This window comes from Amblyomma americanum, chromosome 10 (genome assembly GCF_052857255.1).
Source record: "Amblyomma americanum isolate KBUSLIRL-KWMA chromosome 10, ASM5285725v1, whole genome shotgun sequence".
Classification (NCBI taxonomy): Eukaryota; Metazoa; Arthropoda; class Arachnida; order Ixodida; family Ixodidae; genus Amblyomma; species Amblyomma americanum.
This window is the reverse complement of record NC_135506.1, coordinates 131,302,432-131,316,804: the sequence shown is the minus strand read 5'-3', so window position 1 is coordinate 131,316,804 and position 14,373 is coordinate 131,302,432. Positions and strand designations below refer to the sequence as shown.

At 50.4% G+C, this 14,373-nt stretch overlaps 1 protein-coding gene across 2 annotated transcripts in view; it reads right to left on the bottom strand.

The window, feature by feature from the left end:
* Positions 1-14,373, bottom strand: part of LOC144106728 (uncharacterized) — a 467,224-nt gene that overhangs the window by 260,260 nt on the left and 192,591 nt on the right. For both annotated transcript variants that reach the window (XM_077639574.1, XM_077639575.1), the window contains one exon: positions 13,728-13,956. In XM_077639574.1, the coding sequence (XP_077495700.1) occupies positions 13,728-13,956 (229 nt within the window). The remainder of the gene's footprint in view (positions 1-13,727; positions 13,957-14,373) is intronic.

Here is a 14,373-nt window from a genome sequence, read left to right as displayed (position 1 = left end):
GCGCTAAAGGCTTTCGCCTCACCGCAGTTAAGGTCAGCGAAGTACCCCCTTGAATTTTTTATGAATATGCCTGCTTTCAGCTCTTCTCGAATATTAAAAAAAAAATCTAGATACTATCACGCGTATCAGGTGTTGGCAAATTATCAGCCCGCCAAAGAGAACGCTTAAGCACGTCTTGGGTTTTCTTAGAAAATGAAGTTGACAGCCTGTCCTTTTGGGTGCCGTATGTTTTCTTTCTTGTTGTCTTGCCACTTCGCGCAATTAAACCTTATTTCTGCTACTAATTGTTTCTGCAGTATTATCGCCCGCTGCCATGCCAGACCTCAGTAAACACGGTGGTTGAACTTCCTATACTTCCCGGCGGCCACTAATTATAGATGCTGGCCTTAATTCTTCCTCCACTGACGCTCATGCCGATTGATGGCGCTGTCACGTGTCTTAATCCACATGGCGATTGACGAGCAAAAACAGGGTGCTCGGGGGGAAGGGGAATCGCATGGCATCTTCACGAAGCACTGCAGCTGTACACGCCAAAAAACAAAAGCGGGGACACGTTGACAACCAAGCGCTGACTTCCAATTGACTTTTATTAGATAAGACAAGTAGTTATATACTGCTTTCAAAAAACAACCAAGAAAAGCACGTTACATGGCCCATCACCTCTTTAAGAAATGCAACTTCACATTTGTCAGGGCGGCGGAAGACGCACTAACACAATTATCACCAGCCTGGGTAACTGGGCAGCCTCCACAATCTCGCGCACTATCTTGTCGAAGTTCCTGCTGACCACGGAACAGCTGGCCTGATTCGGTTGGTACCGTCTTTCGATGCCGCAGTTTTTATTTTTGTGTTTACATTCGCGACGATGCAGCGCCAGATTCTGGTGCCTGTTAGGTGAGTTCTGTACTCGTATTCCTTCAGGCGCTCATTGAGGCATCTTCCCGTCTGGCCGACGTAAACCTTGCGACAGAAAAGGGGAACAGAGTACACCACATTGGGTACACTCTCAAAGAAGGGGTTCTGATACGCCGTGTTACACTGCTGACGCTTTTAGTCCCCCTGTTTCCGTACGCGCATAGCGTACGTACCTTGATAGTCACTGAGAAGGCTATGTCCGTGTCTCTAGGGTGTCCAATCTTCGTAAGTCGGTGCGACATATTGTGCATGTATATTACAACGACCATTATCTCTCTCTCGCGAGGATCCATTGCGTCATCTCTTTGCTAGCATTACCTTCTGGTTTTTATTTTCTTCAGAAGGCATTCAAACAGCTGACGTACCTAAAGCAGGAGTATAAACTGCAGTGTGAAGACAAACCACCTGGACTTGTAAAATTCCTTGCATAGAAAAAAATAAGCGGGCCCCTAGTATTTCTTGCTTCACAAGCAGCCTGCCGAGAAAGCACTGTGTTATTTTGTATCTGCAACAGCATGCTCCTGCTGGAACAGCTTGCCTTCTTCGGCGGTCTGCTACTGTCTGCCAGCCATGGGAAAAGGCTGTTCTTGATTGCCAAAGCTGGCGCGTACCGTCAAGCACGCGTTTTCGAGGACTATTTTTTACACCTTTCCGGACCACCGAAGCCACACAGTTGGGGACTTGGCACATGGCGGGAAGCTCTTAGCCTCATACACAGCTCAACGAAGCGACTGCAATTGCGAGACTCACAAAAAGGATGACCGAAGCCCAGCAAGGCTGCTTCGCACTCATTCCATACAACTGAAGTGGATTCTATGCCTGTACAAGTCAGCGAGGTGCTCAGCCAAAGACCCAAGTTTGCCGTGGAACCAGCAGCTTCCCGGGCTGAGCATTTGTCCCTCTTCACCAGGTTCCAAAGCGAGGTCCCAATTTTTATAATTTTAGAATATAGAATTATAGAATCACTGCAGAAGATGCATATCAGAAGTGTCCATGTTATTTCGCGCCAGCCATGGGAAAAGACTGCTTTTTCAAAGCTGCAAAGCCGTAAGTTGCTTCTGGCATATCTCGTTTCCTATCTGAAAGGAAGGTCACTAGCACTATGACAGCAGAAGAAGAAGGATTCCTTGTGCTTCCTAAAAATCTGCTGTGGTCGAATGCATCAGCTGCTCTTGACGACCTCTTTAATGTGACAAACCGCACCATAATAAGATGGATGAAAATGAAGACCAAGAATTTGTGAAAAGAATCAGCAATGCACCCTGGCCAATCCTCAACCGTGGATATGTGCCATTAAGCTTGAGGTCATGATCAACGTCAATGAATATGAACGCCCTGGTCCGCTGCATCGACAACAGAGAGGACTGCACTTAATGTATTGTTTACCGTGAAGACCCGCCAGCCAGAGCAGCCACTTCGCGCTATTATCTCGAAGAATGGCACCTAGAAAAAATCAGTAGTGGTGTTCCTTTAGCAGAAACTTAACATGCAGTCTATATATATTACCCGTTTTAAGTACACGGATCAAGTGAGGTTATCGAATTTCTCAAGGCGTCCAACAAAGGGTGTTTGTCGTTTGCCAAAGACGTCAAGAACCTTTACTAATTGATTCCTGAGGATGAGTTACTCGTTTGCGTTGAAGAGAGCATCGAAGCTTACGGGACAGTTGGCTTTCAGAATTCTTCTGGCATATCAGTAGGGGACTTCCACAAACTACTTTCGTTGTACCTGAGGTCAATTATTCCGTAGTGGGAAGGAAAACTGTACGCAGAAAAGAGCGCAATTTGCATTGCTTCCTGCATCGCCCCGGTTCTCAGTGACGTGCCTGGTTGGAGGGATATATATCTGTCACGGTTCTGTGTGTGTTTTTTCTGTTTTTTTCAGTGTCCCTGGCGCCTTTATAAGCATGGCTCACTGAATAAACTTTCTGTTGTTAGTCAGCGCTGTGTATCGTCCTTTCTTGTCCTCTGGACTTGTGCCGTTGCGCTGTTTCACTGGAAATCATGTCAGACCAACGTGCCCATCAGTTATTGTTGTTGTCTTCTCGGTACCTATGAAGCTTGGTACGCTGTGTGTGCGCGTAAACAGGGGGGGGGGGGGTGCGAAGAGCGTCGGCAGTGTAACACGGCGTATCAGAAGGGCAAGGTTCAAGTCGGCCAGACGAAAAGGTGCTTGAACGAGCGCCTTAAGGAACGCTAATACTGAATTCACCTTACACGCACAGAGAATCTGGCGCTGCATCCGAAGACAAAGATTAGGGCATCAAAAGACAATGCGAACGGGATCTTGCCAGCTGGTCAGCAGGACCTCGGAGCATATAGTGGGGGGGGGGGGGGGGGATTGTTTAGGTATCCAGGGCTCAGGATAATTGTATTAGTGTGCCTTTTGTGGCCCAGACAAATGCAGAGATGCGTTTCTTGAGGAGGTGGGGCACCATGTAACGTGCTTTTCTTGGTTGTTTTTTGAAAGCAGTATATAAGTAGTAGTGTCATCCACTAAGACTCAAAGTCGGCGATTGTGTGTCAACTAGACTCTGTTCTTGGTTTGTAACGATGGCTACATTACGGTAGCATTTCTAGCATTCAACATGGCGGCGCCGTCACCCTGTGGCTGCATCACCATACTGTCACGTGGTTGGTCGCATGGCGCGTAGCAGCTGCCGGCGGCACGGCGCCGTGGCTGATCACGTGGCTCGTCACGTGGTTGGTCACGTGACCGGCTACGTGGTGCGGAGCAGCTCCTGATACCGGCGGCGCGGCGCCCCGGCGAAACCGAGCTGCCACAGCTGTGCGCATTGCCCGTGCCAAGTGGGACGAAGATGAAGAAGTAACTCCCAGCGAAACGGAGCGGCGAAATACTGACTTTGCAATTCAACTGAGCAAGTTCCATTCGGCCAGGTGTAGCTATCGCGTCACTCCAGGTTTAACTCCAGGACGCGTCACTTCAGGACGAACAGAAGTGGACGGACACAGCGCCCTGTCCTGTCCACTTCTGTTCGTCCTTGTTTTTTCGCGCTGCATTCTTTTACCATGTTAACCAGAGCTAAACCACCGCCAGTTTTTGTGCTGTGTTGCGCTGCAGTTCTTCATGGAACACACACTACCCCGCACAATCACCTTGTCTGCTTCATGCGCGGACTCGTACAAAATCAAGGCTGCTAGGCGAGTGGCCATGCCCCGCGCTTTACTTCAGTTTTCGTACAGCAAGTGCTTGTTGTTGTGGCAGGTAAGAATTATTTGGCTTCTGGTCAACAATAGTAACCGCAGCACTGGGCTAATGTGCGTTGAACACCGAACATATTTGACATGGTTTTGTTAACATATATATCCTTCGCGTTACTATAAGTCTAAGCGAGGCATTTCTCAAAATACGTCAAGATGTTACTGAAAACATATATGCGATGTTTTCTCATAATACAAACAGTTGTAGCATTCCGTGCAATGCAGATAATGTGTTCGATGCACCAGATTTGTTAATTTCATGCATGCACTACTGATTGATCATTCTATCCACAGCGAGTGCACGATATGTAATATATGCACGGCGTACATTATAATCGCAGATGATTGCAAAAAATAAGCGTATACGGAAACGCGTGAAACCATACAGATAACGCGGAAAGGTATTCACTGTCCATGTTAACATATGTGACATCTATAGAAGTCAGTTAACGAGCCGCCGCGATGGCTCCATGGTTATCGCGCTCGGCTGCTGACCCGAAAGACGCGGGTTCAGTCCCGGCCATGGCGGTTGTATTTCGATGAAGGTGAAATTCTGGAGGCCCGTGAACTGTGCGATGTCAGTGCACGTTAAAGAACCCTAGATGGTCGAAATTTCCGGAGCTCTTCACTACGATGTCCCTCATACCTAAAGTAGATTTCGGACATTAAAGGGACACTGAGGAGAAATTGAAGTTGGCTTGTATCGATAGAATAGCAGCTCCTGATCCCCAAAACGCCACTCTTTCTGAAAACAAAGCTTTTGTAATGTAGAAAATAGCAAGAACCAAAATACAGGTATCGCCGCCACAGGCCAATCTCGCAAGTACAAGCGTGATGACTTCCTAGGACAAGAGGCGCCACCTTGGAGGAATTTCCTTACTTCATGGATGCCACGAATGTCTGAGGCTGGCAAAGGAAGGTTGCGCACCGCACCGCTAGCCGTCAGAAATCACGGAGTCTGCGTTTACGTCACGTTTCACGTCACCCCGTTCTGAGACGTCATAAGAGTTGCCGTGACGTCATAAGATTTCCCTGAGTTTAAATCAGAGCGGCGGGAAAAACTTTTTCAACTTCGAATCCAAATTTCTTTGAAATAAATACATCTTTCGCGCCCGGGCAAGCGGCAACAAATCCATGAAATGCTGAACTATCAGATTTTGCTAACAAAAAAAATTGATAGAGTTCTCCTCAGTGTCCCTTTAAACCGTAAAAACCAGAATTCAGTTGACATGCAGCTGCGACTCTTACGACCCTTCTGAGGACCGATGATGATTACTGCTTCGTCAAGCAGTGGCTAAATTATAGTTCATCATCCACGGCGCCGAAATGATCGAAGGCTCCCGAGGAAGCGTGCGCTGGTAGTGGTTTCCGTCCTATCTGTGCGGGTCGAGCTGCACTGTTCACAATTTCGAAAATCACAAGTAAAAATTTGGCGGTGGTTTCGCTCTGGTTACATCTGGAATGACCATATAGCTGGCCAAGTGGAACTTGCTCAGTCGAATTGCAAAGTCACTCTTTCGCCACTCCGTTTCGCTGGGCGTTGCTTCATCTGGGGTCCCACTTGGCACGGCGCATGCGCACAGCTGTGGCAGCTCGGTTTCGCTGGCGCGCCGCGCCGCCAGAAGCAGCAGCGATCCTCCGCACCACGTGGCAAGTCACGTGACCAACCACGTGTCAGCGTGGCGGAACCGCCAAGCTGAAGACTCTAAATGCCACGTAATGCAGCTATCTGTACAAACCAAACACCAAAGTTCCATTTGCAGCACCAACGTCGCTAACACATGAAGGAACAGGACACCGAACTGTCTCTGACCAGAACCGCAATGCTGATAACAGCGCCCGAAATAACGCGACCGACGGAGTTCGCGAAGCACGATAAGGGTGCGCGGCGGTTGCACCGACCGCGCTGGTTACAAATTCGAAAGGTATTGAGAGAGAGAGAGAGAGAGAGGTCTTTTCTCCTATCAAAAACTTCATGCGGTTAAATCTTATTGCTTATTATAGACGCTGGCCTAAACTCCTTCTTCGCTTACGTTCATAGCGGTAGGTGGCGCAGTTAAGGCTTCAGCGGAGGTTTCAAAAATTAGTAGGGACGGAAGTTGTTCTCGCTTTCCACTCCTCTGGTAAACCTGGGACTGCGGACTGCAAGATCCTAGGTGATGCATGACGTGTGTTTTATTTCTTAGGTGTTCAAGCGGATGCTTAGCTCGTTTGTAGATGAGATCAGTGGTTGTTCCTGAATATTTAAAGCTGTGGCGAAGACGGCAGAAAGCGACGCAGCCTTTCTTGGGATATAGTTGCTTGTGCTTGTGGTGTCCACACGGCTGAAGGCGAACGCCTTTAGCTGACGGAGCAGCTGTGGCGTTCAAGGCTTTCTCATTTCACGACGGCTCTTTGTTGGATTCATCGGTAGTATTCGGTAGGCTGGATGACTTTCTTACCTTCGGGCCAGGGATGTTTTATACGACGGAAGAGGCCCTTAATTTCGTATATTGTACGTTTTCAGTATCCTTCGGATGCTGTATCCTTTGACTGGGAGAGTAACCCTGCCCTTTACCGGTGGACGGGGCTCAAAATTATTGTTGGTGTCGCATTCCCACATACATATCTCAGGTCAGCAGGATAGTACTGTTGCAAATGGGTTGCAAGCCCCAAGGGTAGCGTTGGCCTGGCGGCCTGGGGCACAGCTGGAAACATCCGAAGGTCCTGGCAAAGGATGAGTCGACTGGCAACAGAACAACTTGTTTATTCTGGCATCGCAAAAGAGCAGCCGGTCAGGGCGACCACGTTACTCGACGGAAGAAATCGATGTCTCTCTTTGGCGTCCGGGGCAGCTGCTTTTATACCCTCGGAGTCGAGGGCAAGAAGGAACGGCTCGGGATGAGGCGCCCGATACGGCGACGCTCGGACATGTTCAGACGTGACGTGCGCGTCCGCCGGGCCGGCGCCGGTCAGACCTCCTCGCCTCCCAGTTGGGGAGCTCCTCTCCCCGGCTGCCGCGCTTTGACAAGCGTGGGCACCAACATGCACACACACACACACGCACACACGACGACACATGGCATTTAAACCTGCCTGGACGCGCTTGGCGGGAGGCGTTACAGCAGCACTGAACGGGCCCAAAATGACCGCCACTTTGAACGAAGCCCCGGCGTCCGTTGCATCCGCGCCGGCTATACCGCGCGTCGTAGGCGAAACGTAACAGACCGCCCCGCCGGGAGAAGGAGATCCCGATGGTCAGGGGACTGCATTCGCTGTCCGGAGGAATGTTGCTCGATGATGCTCGTAATCGAAACCGGTCGTCCCTCGACGTTGCTTGAGCGCAGCGCACAGAGAAGGCCTCGTTCTCAGGTTCAGGTTCACACAGGAGACTGAAAAGTGACTTCGGGAGAGTTGCCATTTTTGCTCTCGTTCCCAGCAAGCGGTAGAACTACGCCGAAACGCAACTGCTCAGTCAGCAAGCACGAGACAACCCTCACTAAGCTCTGCCTGGCTCTTTCCCCTTTTATACTACTGCCTAGTTCCTTACAGTAGTCAAGCAGCACTCAGAACGCGTCCACAAATTCACTTAATCACATAATCACTTTGAAACACTAAACAAAAGCAATATGTTAAAAATCCTGCCTCAGGAAGAAAACATCAGTAACAAACAACTTTGAGGCAGATTCCTACGTTAGGGGCTTCGACTTAAGCCATCGGCGTTACCGTTGAGACTCCCCTTTTTGTAACGCACCTCAAAGGAATATTGTTGCAAAGCGAGGCTCCAGCGCAGGAGGCGGCCATTTTTTGGAGAGATGGTCTGCAGCCATTGGAGAGGGCAGTGATCCGTCTCAATGATAAACCTCGAGCCGGCTAGGTAGCATGACAATTTCTGAACGGCCCACACGAGACACGCACACTCTTTCTCGGTGGCGCTGTACGCCTGCTCACGACAGGTCAGCTTACGACTAGCATAAAGGACGGGGTGTTCCACTTCTCCATTTTCCCGTTGGCACAGTACAACGCCCATGCCTCGCTCACTAGCATCGCACTGAACAACGAACCCTTTTGTGTAGTCTGGCGATCGTAGCACAGGGTGGCTTGTTAGGGCGCTCTTTAGGGCGCTAAAAGCTCTTTCCTGTGTCTCGCTCCAGACGACTGTTTGGGTCTCTGTTTTTCTTAGAGCATCCGTCAGGGGAGCCGCGATATCGGAGTACCTGGGGATGTACCTCTGATAGTAGCCCGCCACACCTAAGAACGACCGAATATTGGTCTTCGTGCGCGGTTGCGGGAAGTCTCGCACAGCGGCCACCTTTATTTCAGAGGGGCGGCGACGACCCTGTCCAATCACGTGACCGAGGTAGACAACCTCGGCCTGTGCTAATTGGCACTTGGGAGCCTTGACTGTCAAGCCCGCTTCGCGCAGGCGGGTTAGCACTGCCCGCAAGTGTGCCATATGCTGAGACCAGGATGCGGAGAATATCGCTACGTCGTCTAAATACGGTAAAGCGAATTCTTCCTGTCCCCGCAACACTTTGTCCATGAGGCTTGAAAAGCAGTATGGCGCGTTCTTCAAACCAAAACTCAAAACTTTAGGACGGAATGTTCCCATTGGTGAAATGAACGCCGCATACCTACTAGCCTCTTCTGTAAGTGGAACCTGCCAATAACCCCTGACAAGATCTAGGGTGGAAATAAACTGAGCGCTACTAACTTTCTCAAGGCGCTCCTCGATGTTAGGGATCGGATAAATTTGATCCTTAGTGATGGAATTAAGCCTGCAGTAGTCGACGCAAGGACGAGGTTCGTTGCCCGGCACCTCAACTAAAATCAAAGGGGAGGTATAATCACTCTCACCCGCCTCAATAACACCGAGCTGTAGCATTTTCTTTACCTCAGCCTCCATAATATCGCGCTGGCGGGGTGACACCCGGTACGCCTTGGATCGTACTGGCTCTGGGGAGGTAAGTTCTATATCATGAGTAAGGACAGAAGTCCTACCAGGCCTCTCAGAGAACTGACCTTGAAACTCTTGTAAGAGTTGGTGTAGTTCTGTTTTCTGCTCAGCCGACAGCGGTGCTTTAATGATTAAGTCACTAATGACCTGATCGGTGTCTTCCTTGTTCGTCACTGAGCTTAGTTCCGGAAGCTCGACCGGAAGCTCTTCTAACTTTCCCGTGTACGGGGCATTTCCTCTCCAGTACCTGGTGCCTTCAACGCTACAGGCTCAATTTTATTCAGTTCGGACGTGCTCTGAATACCAGCTTGCTGCGCCTCCGACCCTTTCTCATTGTTCGACAACGTCGGCTCCGCAACTACCGCCTTTGCAGCGAGCTCCCGAACTCTCGATCTGGTTAAAGCCTGAACGCTAGCGTCACCAAACAAAAGCCCCTTCTCGCGCAGGAGGTGATTGGACCTGTTCGAAAATAGGTACGGGTACTGGGGGGGGGGGGGGGGGGGCAGCATAGATGACACTACGGCCTCCGTCTCAAGTGCTCCGAAAGGTCCTTCAATAAGCACTTTTGCTGCGGGCAGACAGACGCTATGAGCTTCCACGGCTTGCTTGATCCATGCGCACTCGCCCGTGAACATATCGGGTTCTACGTAAGAGGGGTGAACTACATCTATTGTAGCTGCGGAATCACGAAGCACTCGGCACTCTTTCCCGTTCACGAGGAAGTCTCGCATGTAAGGCTCGAGAAGCTTCATGTTCTCGTCAGTGCTACATAATGACAAACACACGACTTTTCTTTTTGTTTCAGGACACTGCGCCGAAAAGTGACCCGGCTTCTGGCACGTATAACACACGCGAGCTTGCCTCGTCTCGAACCGCTTTCTGCGTTCGGCTTCGGCTGCCGCCGTCTCCTTACGTTCGGTCGGACTGCTTTCACTCGCATCCGCACTACGTGTGTCCCCCCTTGCTCTCATGGGTGTGAACTTCGGCCTCTCGGACTTGGAGCCAAATTCACCCTTTTGACCGTCCTTAGCTCCGCGAGCCCGACGCGTCACAAACTCCTCGGCTAGCTCGGCGGCTTTAGCCACTATACTAACGTCTGGCCTATCCAAGACCCAGTACCGCACGTTCTCAGGTAACCGACTATAAAACTGTTCTAGCCCGAAACACTGCTGAATTTTCTCGTGGTCACCAAACGCTTTCTCTTCTTTGAGCCACTCCTGCATGTTTGACATAAGCCTGTAGGTATATGACTCACTTCTGCCTTTTTCATTTTCCCGAAACTTCCGACGGAACGCCTCCGCTGACAGCCTGTACTTTTTTAGCAGACTCGATTTCACTTGGTCGAAATCCTCTGCCTCCTCTCTCTTCAAGCGAGCGACTACGTCGGCCGCCTCGCCGGGTAACAAAGTGAGCAAGCGCTGTGGCCACGTTTCCCGAGAGAACCCCTGCTTCTCGCACGTTCGCTCAAAGTTAACCAGGAACAAACCAATGTCCTCTCCAAGCTTAAATGGCCGCATCAGGTCAGTCATTTTGAACGATACCCGTTCTCCTGCACCGTGTGCCTGACTTCCATTACGAGCGCGTTCCATCTCTACCTCGAGACGCTTCATTTCCAAAGCGTGTTGACGTTCGCGCTCGTCTTTCTCTTTTTGCTCTTTACGTTCGCGCTCCTCTTTTCGCTCTTTACGTTCGCGCTCGTCTTTCTCTTTTTCTTTTGTTCTTTACGTTCGCGCTCGTCTTTCTCTTTTTGCTCCCTCTCCTCAATAGTCTCAAGGCATTCCGACAGCTCGTCATCCTCAGCCTCCAACTCAGAATAGCCCTTAGCAGTTCTGGTTTTCTGAGTTCGTCTGAGACATCCAGACCCAACTCTCTTGCAAGCTCCAGCAATTTCGGTTTGCGCAACGACTTCAAATCCATGGCTGCTCCGAATGCTGCTTTCTCTACTGCCTACTATTGTCTTGCCGCAAACTAACCCGGCAGCAACGACAACACAATTACCAGCTCTGTTTTGACACTAACAAAAGCCTGGCAAAACTCAGAAGAAGAAAGTCCCGCACTCACCAAACCTCGCAGCCAAGAATTCAGCGCAGTCGTTCCGCTGCAGGCAACCAGATGGTCGTTGTGCTGCTCAGCATACAGTCGACCGCATATCTTCGCTGCTGGCCTCCGTTGTCGGATCCCACCGCTGGCAACTAGTTGTTGCAAATGGGTTGCAAGCCCCAAGGGTAGCGTTGGCCTGGCGGCCTGGGGCACAGCTGGAAACATCCGAAGGTCCTGGCAAAGGATGAGTCGACTGGCAACAGAACAACTTGTTTATTCTGGCTCGCAAAAGAGCAGCCGGTCAGGGCGACCACGTTACTCGACGGAAGAAATCGAAGTCTCTCTTTGGCGTCCGAGGCAGCTGCTTTTATACCCTCGGAGTCGAGGGCAAGAAGGAACGGCTCGGGATGAGGCGCCCGATACGGCGACGCTCGGACACGTTCAGACGTGACGTGCGCATCCGCCGGGCCGGCGCCGGTCAGACCTCCTCGCCTCCCAGTTGGGGAGCTCCTCTCCCCGGCTGCCGCGCTTTGACAAGCGTGGGCACCAACATGCACACACACACACACATGCACACACGACGACACGTGGCATTGAAACCTGCCTGGACGCGCTTGGCGGGAGGCGTTACGGCAGCACTGAACGGGCCCAAAATGACCGCCACTTTGAACGAAGCCCCGGCGTCCGTTGCATCCGCGCCGGCTATACCGCGCGTCGTAGGCGAAACGTAACAGTACATTGATTTTAAGGCCACAATCATGCCGGTTCTTATGCTGCGAAGCAGGCCTGCATAAATTTCAGTGAGTCATCATACCCGTTGAAAGTTTTCCCGTGTTAGAAAAGGTCCAGCCATTTTTCTCTGTATTCTTGAGGGCATGTAAGCCGCCTCCACGTACTACTTGCGATTCATGCAGGAGTACTACCTGCGATTCTCCCTGCCCCACAACCTGTCTCTATTTCCCAAGCTCACCATTCGCAAAAATTCAGACAGACATCATCATTATTTATTGACTGTTAAAGACCCCTCCGAGGAGTTTTAAATGAGGGGGAAAGGGGAGAGTAACGAAATGACATAATAAGTCACAATTGGTGCCACAGTTGTAGAGAGGCATGCAGAATACACCAGCAAGACTTTTTTAGCGATAGCTACATTGGGATAGAATTTCGAGCCTTAAGCTTGGCTGCGTCGCCACCCCGTGGCTGCGCTGCCACGACGTGGTTGTGCCGCCACGCTGTCACGAGGTTGGTCACGTGGTTCGGAGCAGCTGCCGGCGCGGCGCCGTGGCTAATCACGTGGTTGGTCACGTGACCAGCCATGTGGTGCGGAGCAGCTGCTGCTGCAGGCGGCGCGACGCGCCAGCGAAACCGAGCTCCCACAGCTGTGCGCAAAGAAGATGAAGGAACGCCCAGCGAAACGGAGCGGCGGAAGATTTACTGTGCAATTAAACTGAGCAAGTTCCACTCGGCCAGCTGTAGCTATCGCGCCACTACAGGTTTAACCAGAGCTAAACCACGACCAATTTTTTTTACTGTTTCTTGTCATACCCTCCTGCTCCAAATTTCCTAGAATCATTGTTGATATTGCACTTCTCTTCTACTGGCCGTCTCCCTCTTTTGTCCCCTTCCCACTCCACTACCTCATCCCTAGTCCTCTCATGGCTTACCTGGCTGGTTTAGCTCGATGCAGGATGCTGGTTTAGCAGATTTAGCACGATGCTGCAGCGAATTCATCGTATGACCGGCCGCCATCGCGAAATCTCGGACGGACAAGAAACGCTCGAATGGGAGAAGTAATTAAAAACTTTGCGCAGAATAACACAGGACGGGAGGGAGAAACACGCACACACACACACGAGCGCAAAAGGTAAGGTGTCTTGCTCCTAAAATCAGATCTTCCGGCCTGCATCGCTACTCATCGAAATCAGGGCAGGTTTCGCGAACATTACTCAAACACTTCGCTGATAACGCTAAGCACGTCATTTCTATGCTCATAATCCATATAACTTTGTTTCCAGCTACTTTAGAATATTGCCACTTTCGTTTAGTTTATGCGCACTTTTCCTCACGCATGCCTGAAATATTTTTTCTTTTGTATGATACTTGTGCATTACCCCTATTTTTGTTCCTTGACGCATTGTTGCCTTGTACATCATATAACTTCTTATTAATAACGATATCTTGTTATCTCAGCTGACTTCATTTTGGTCTATTTTGCTGTACTTTTATTATGCTTACGATTTCTAACTGTTTCTTACACAAACTTTTGCATTTGCCCCCCCCCCCCCCACCCCCATTACACAATGGCTCTATTGAGGCCTGTAAAGCCACTAAATTAAATAAATAAACCGTCAGTATAAAATGGCGCTGCTCTAAGGCAGCGTGACAAGCCTTTCTGACCATTGTATGTATACTTGCAACCAGTCTAGATGTTGGTTCATCTAAATTCATTTATATATTTATTGTGCAGCACATATGCCCCCAACAGGGGTATTACATAAGGGATATTACAATGTTACAGTATGTCAGCACGACCAAATCTCAAGAACTCGCCAGAACGGAGATCATTTCGAAGCAACACTAACTGCATGATAGAGGAAACCGCACAGGGCACTTACTTGGAGTCAAAGGCGACGCCAAACTCTGTGCGTATGTAACTTGCTGCCGTACTAAGGAAGCGCGTCACATTGGGCGGAAAGGGTCCGGCCAGGTCGGCAGCCTTTGTGGCCGGCAGCCAATCAAGAAAGATGTAGCTGCACAGGCCGTCCTCGGGGAGCACAGTGTCAGCCTTCATGTAGGGGCCCAGCGTGCAAGTCAGTGCGTGGTGTCGGCCTGGCCGGCGTGGCGCTGCAACGGGCATTTCGGTTTAGAAATTCAAACCAGCCAAAGGACGACGGGCAGAGAAGAGATGAGGCTCAGACTGCGAATGGGACGAACAACTGCTATCTCCCCAAACAAACTAGCCGGACATGCGCAGCACGCAGACTACCAGTGGTAGTTGAGAGGTAATAAAGGTGCTAGTGAGAAAGGAAACTGCTGCTCCAAAGCGATAAAATTTCATGCAGATGCAATTATCCCCTGGCGCACTGATTCGATATGCTTCGAGAATTTCGCGCTCCGCCTTGCCGTTGTCTCTGCCCAGAAGTATAATATTGGAAAACAGCGGATAACATCCTCAATGACGGCTGTGGCGAGGCTGAATTTCTCCGTCAGTGGGCTTCAAATAGTTGTGGCGCTCTTTCAGCGTGTCATGGATTCGCCGGC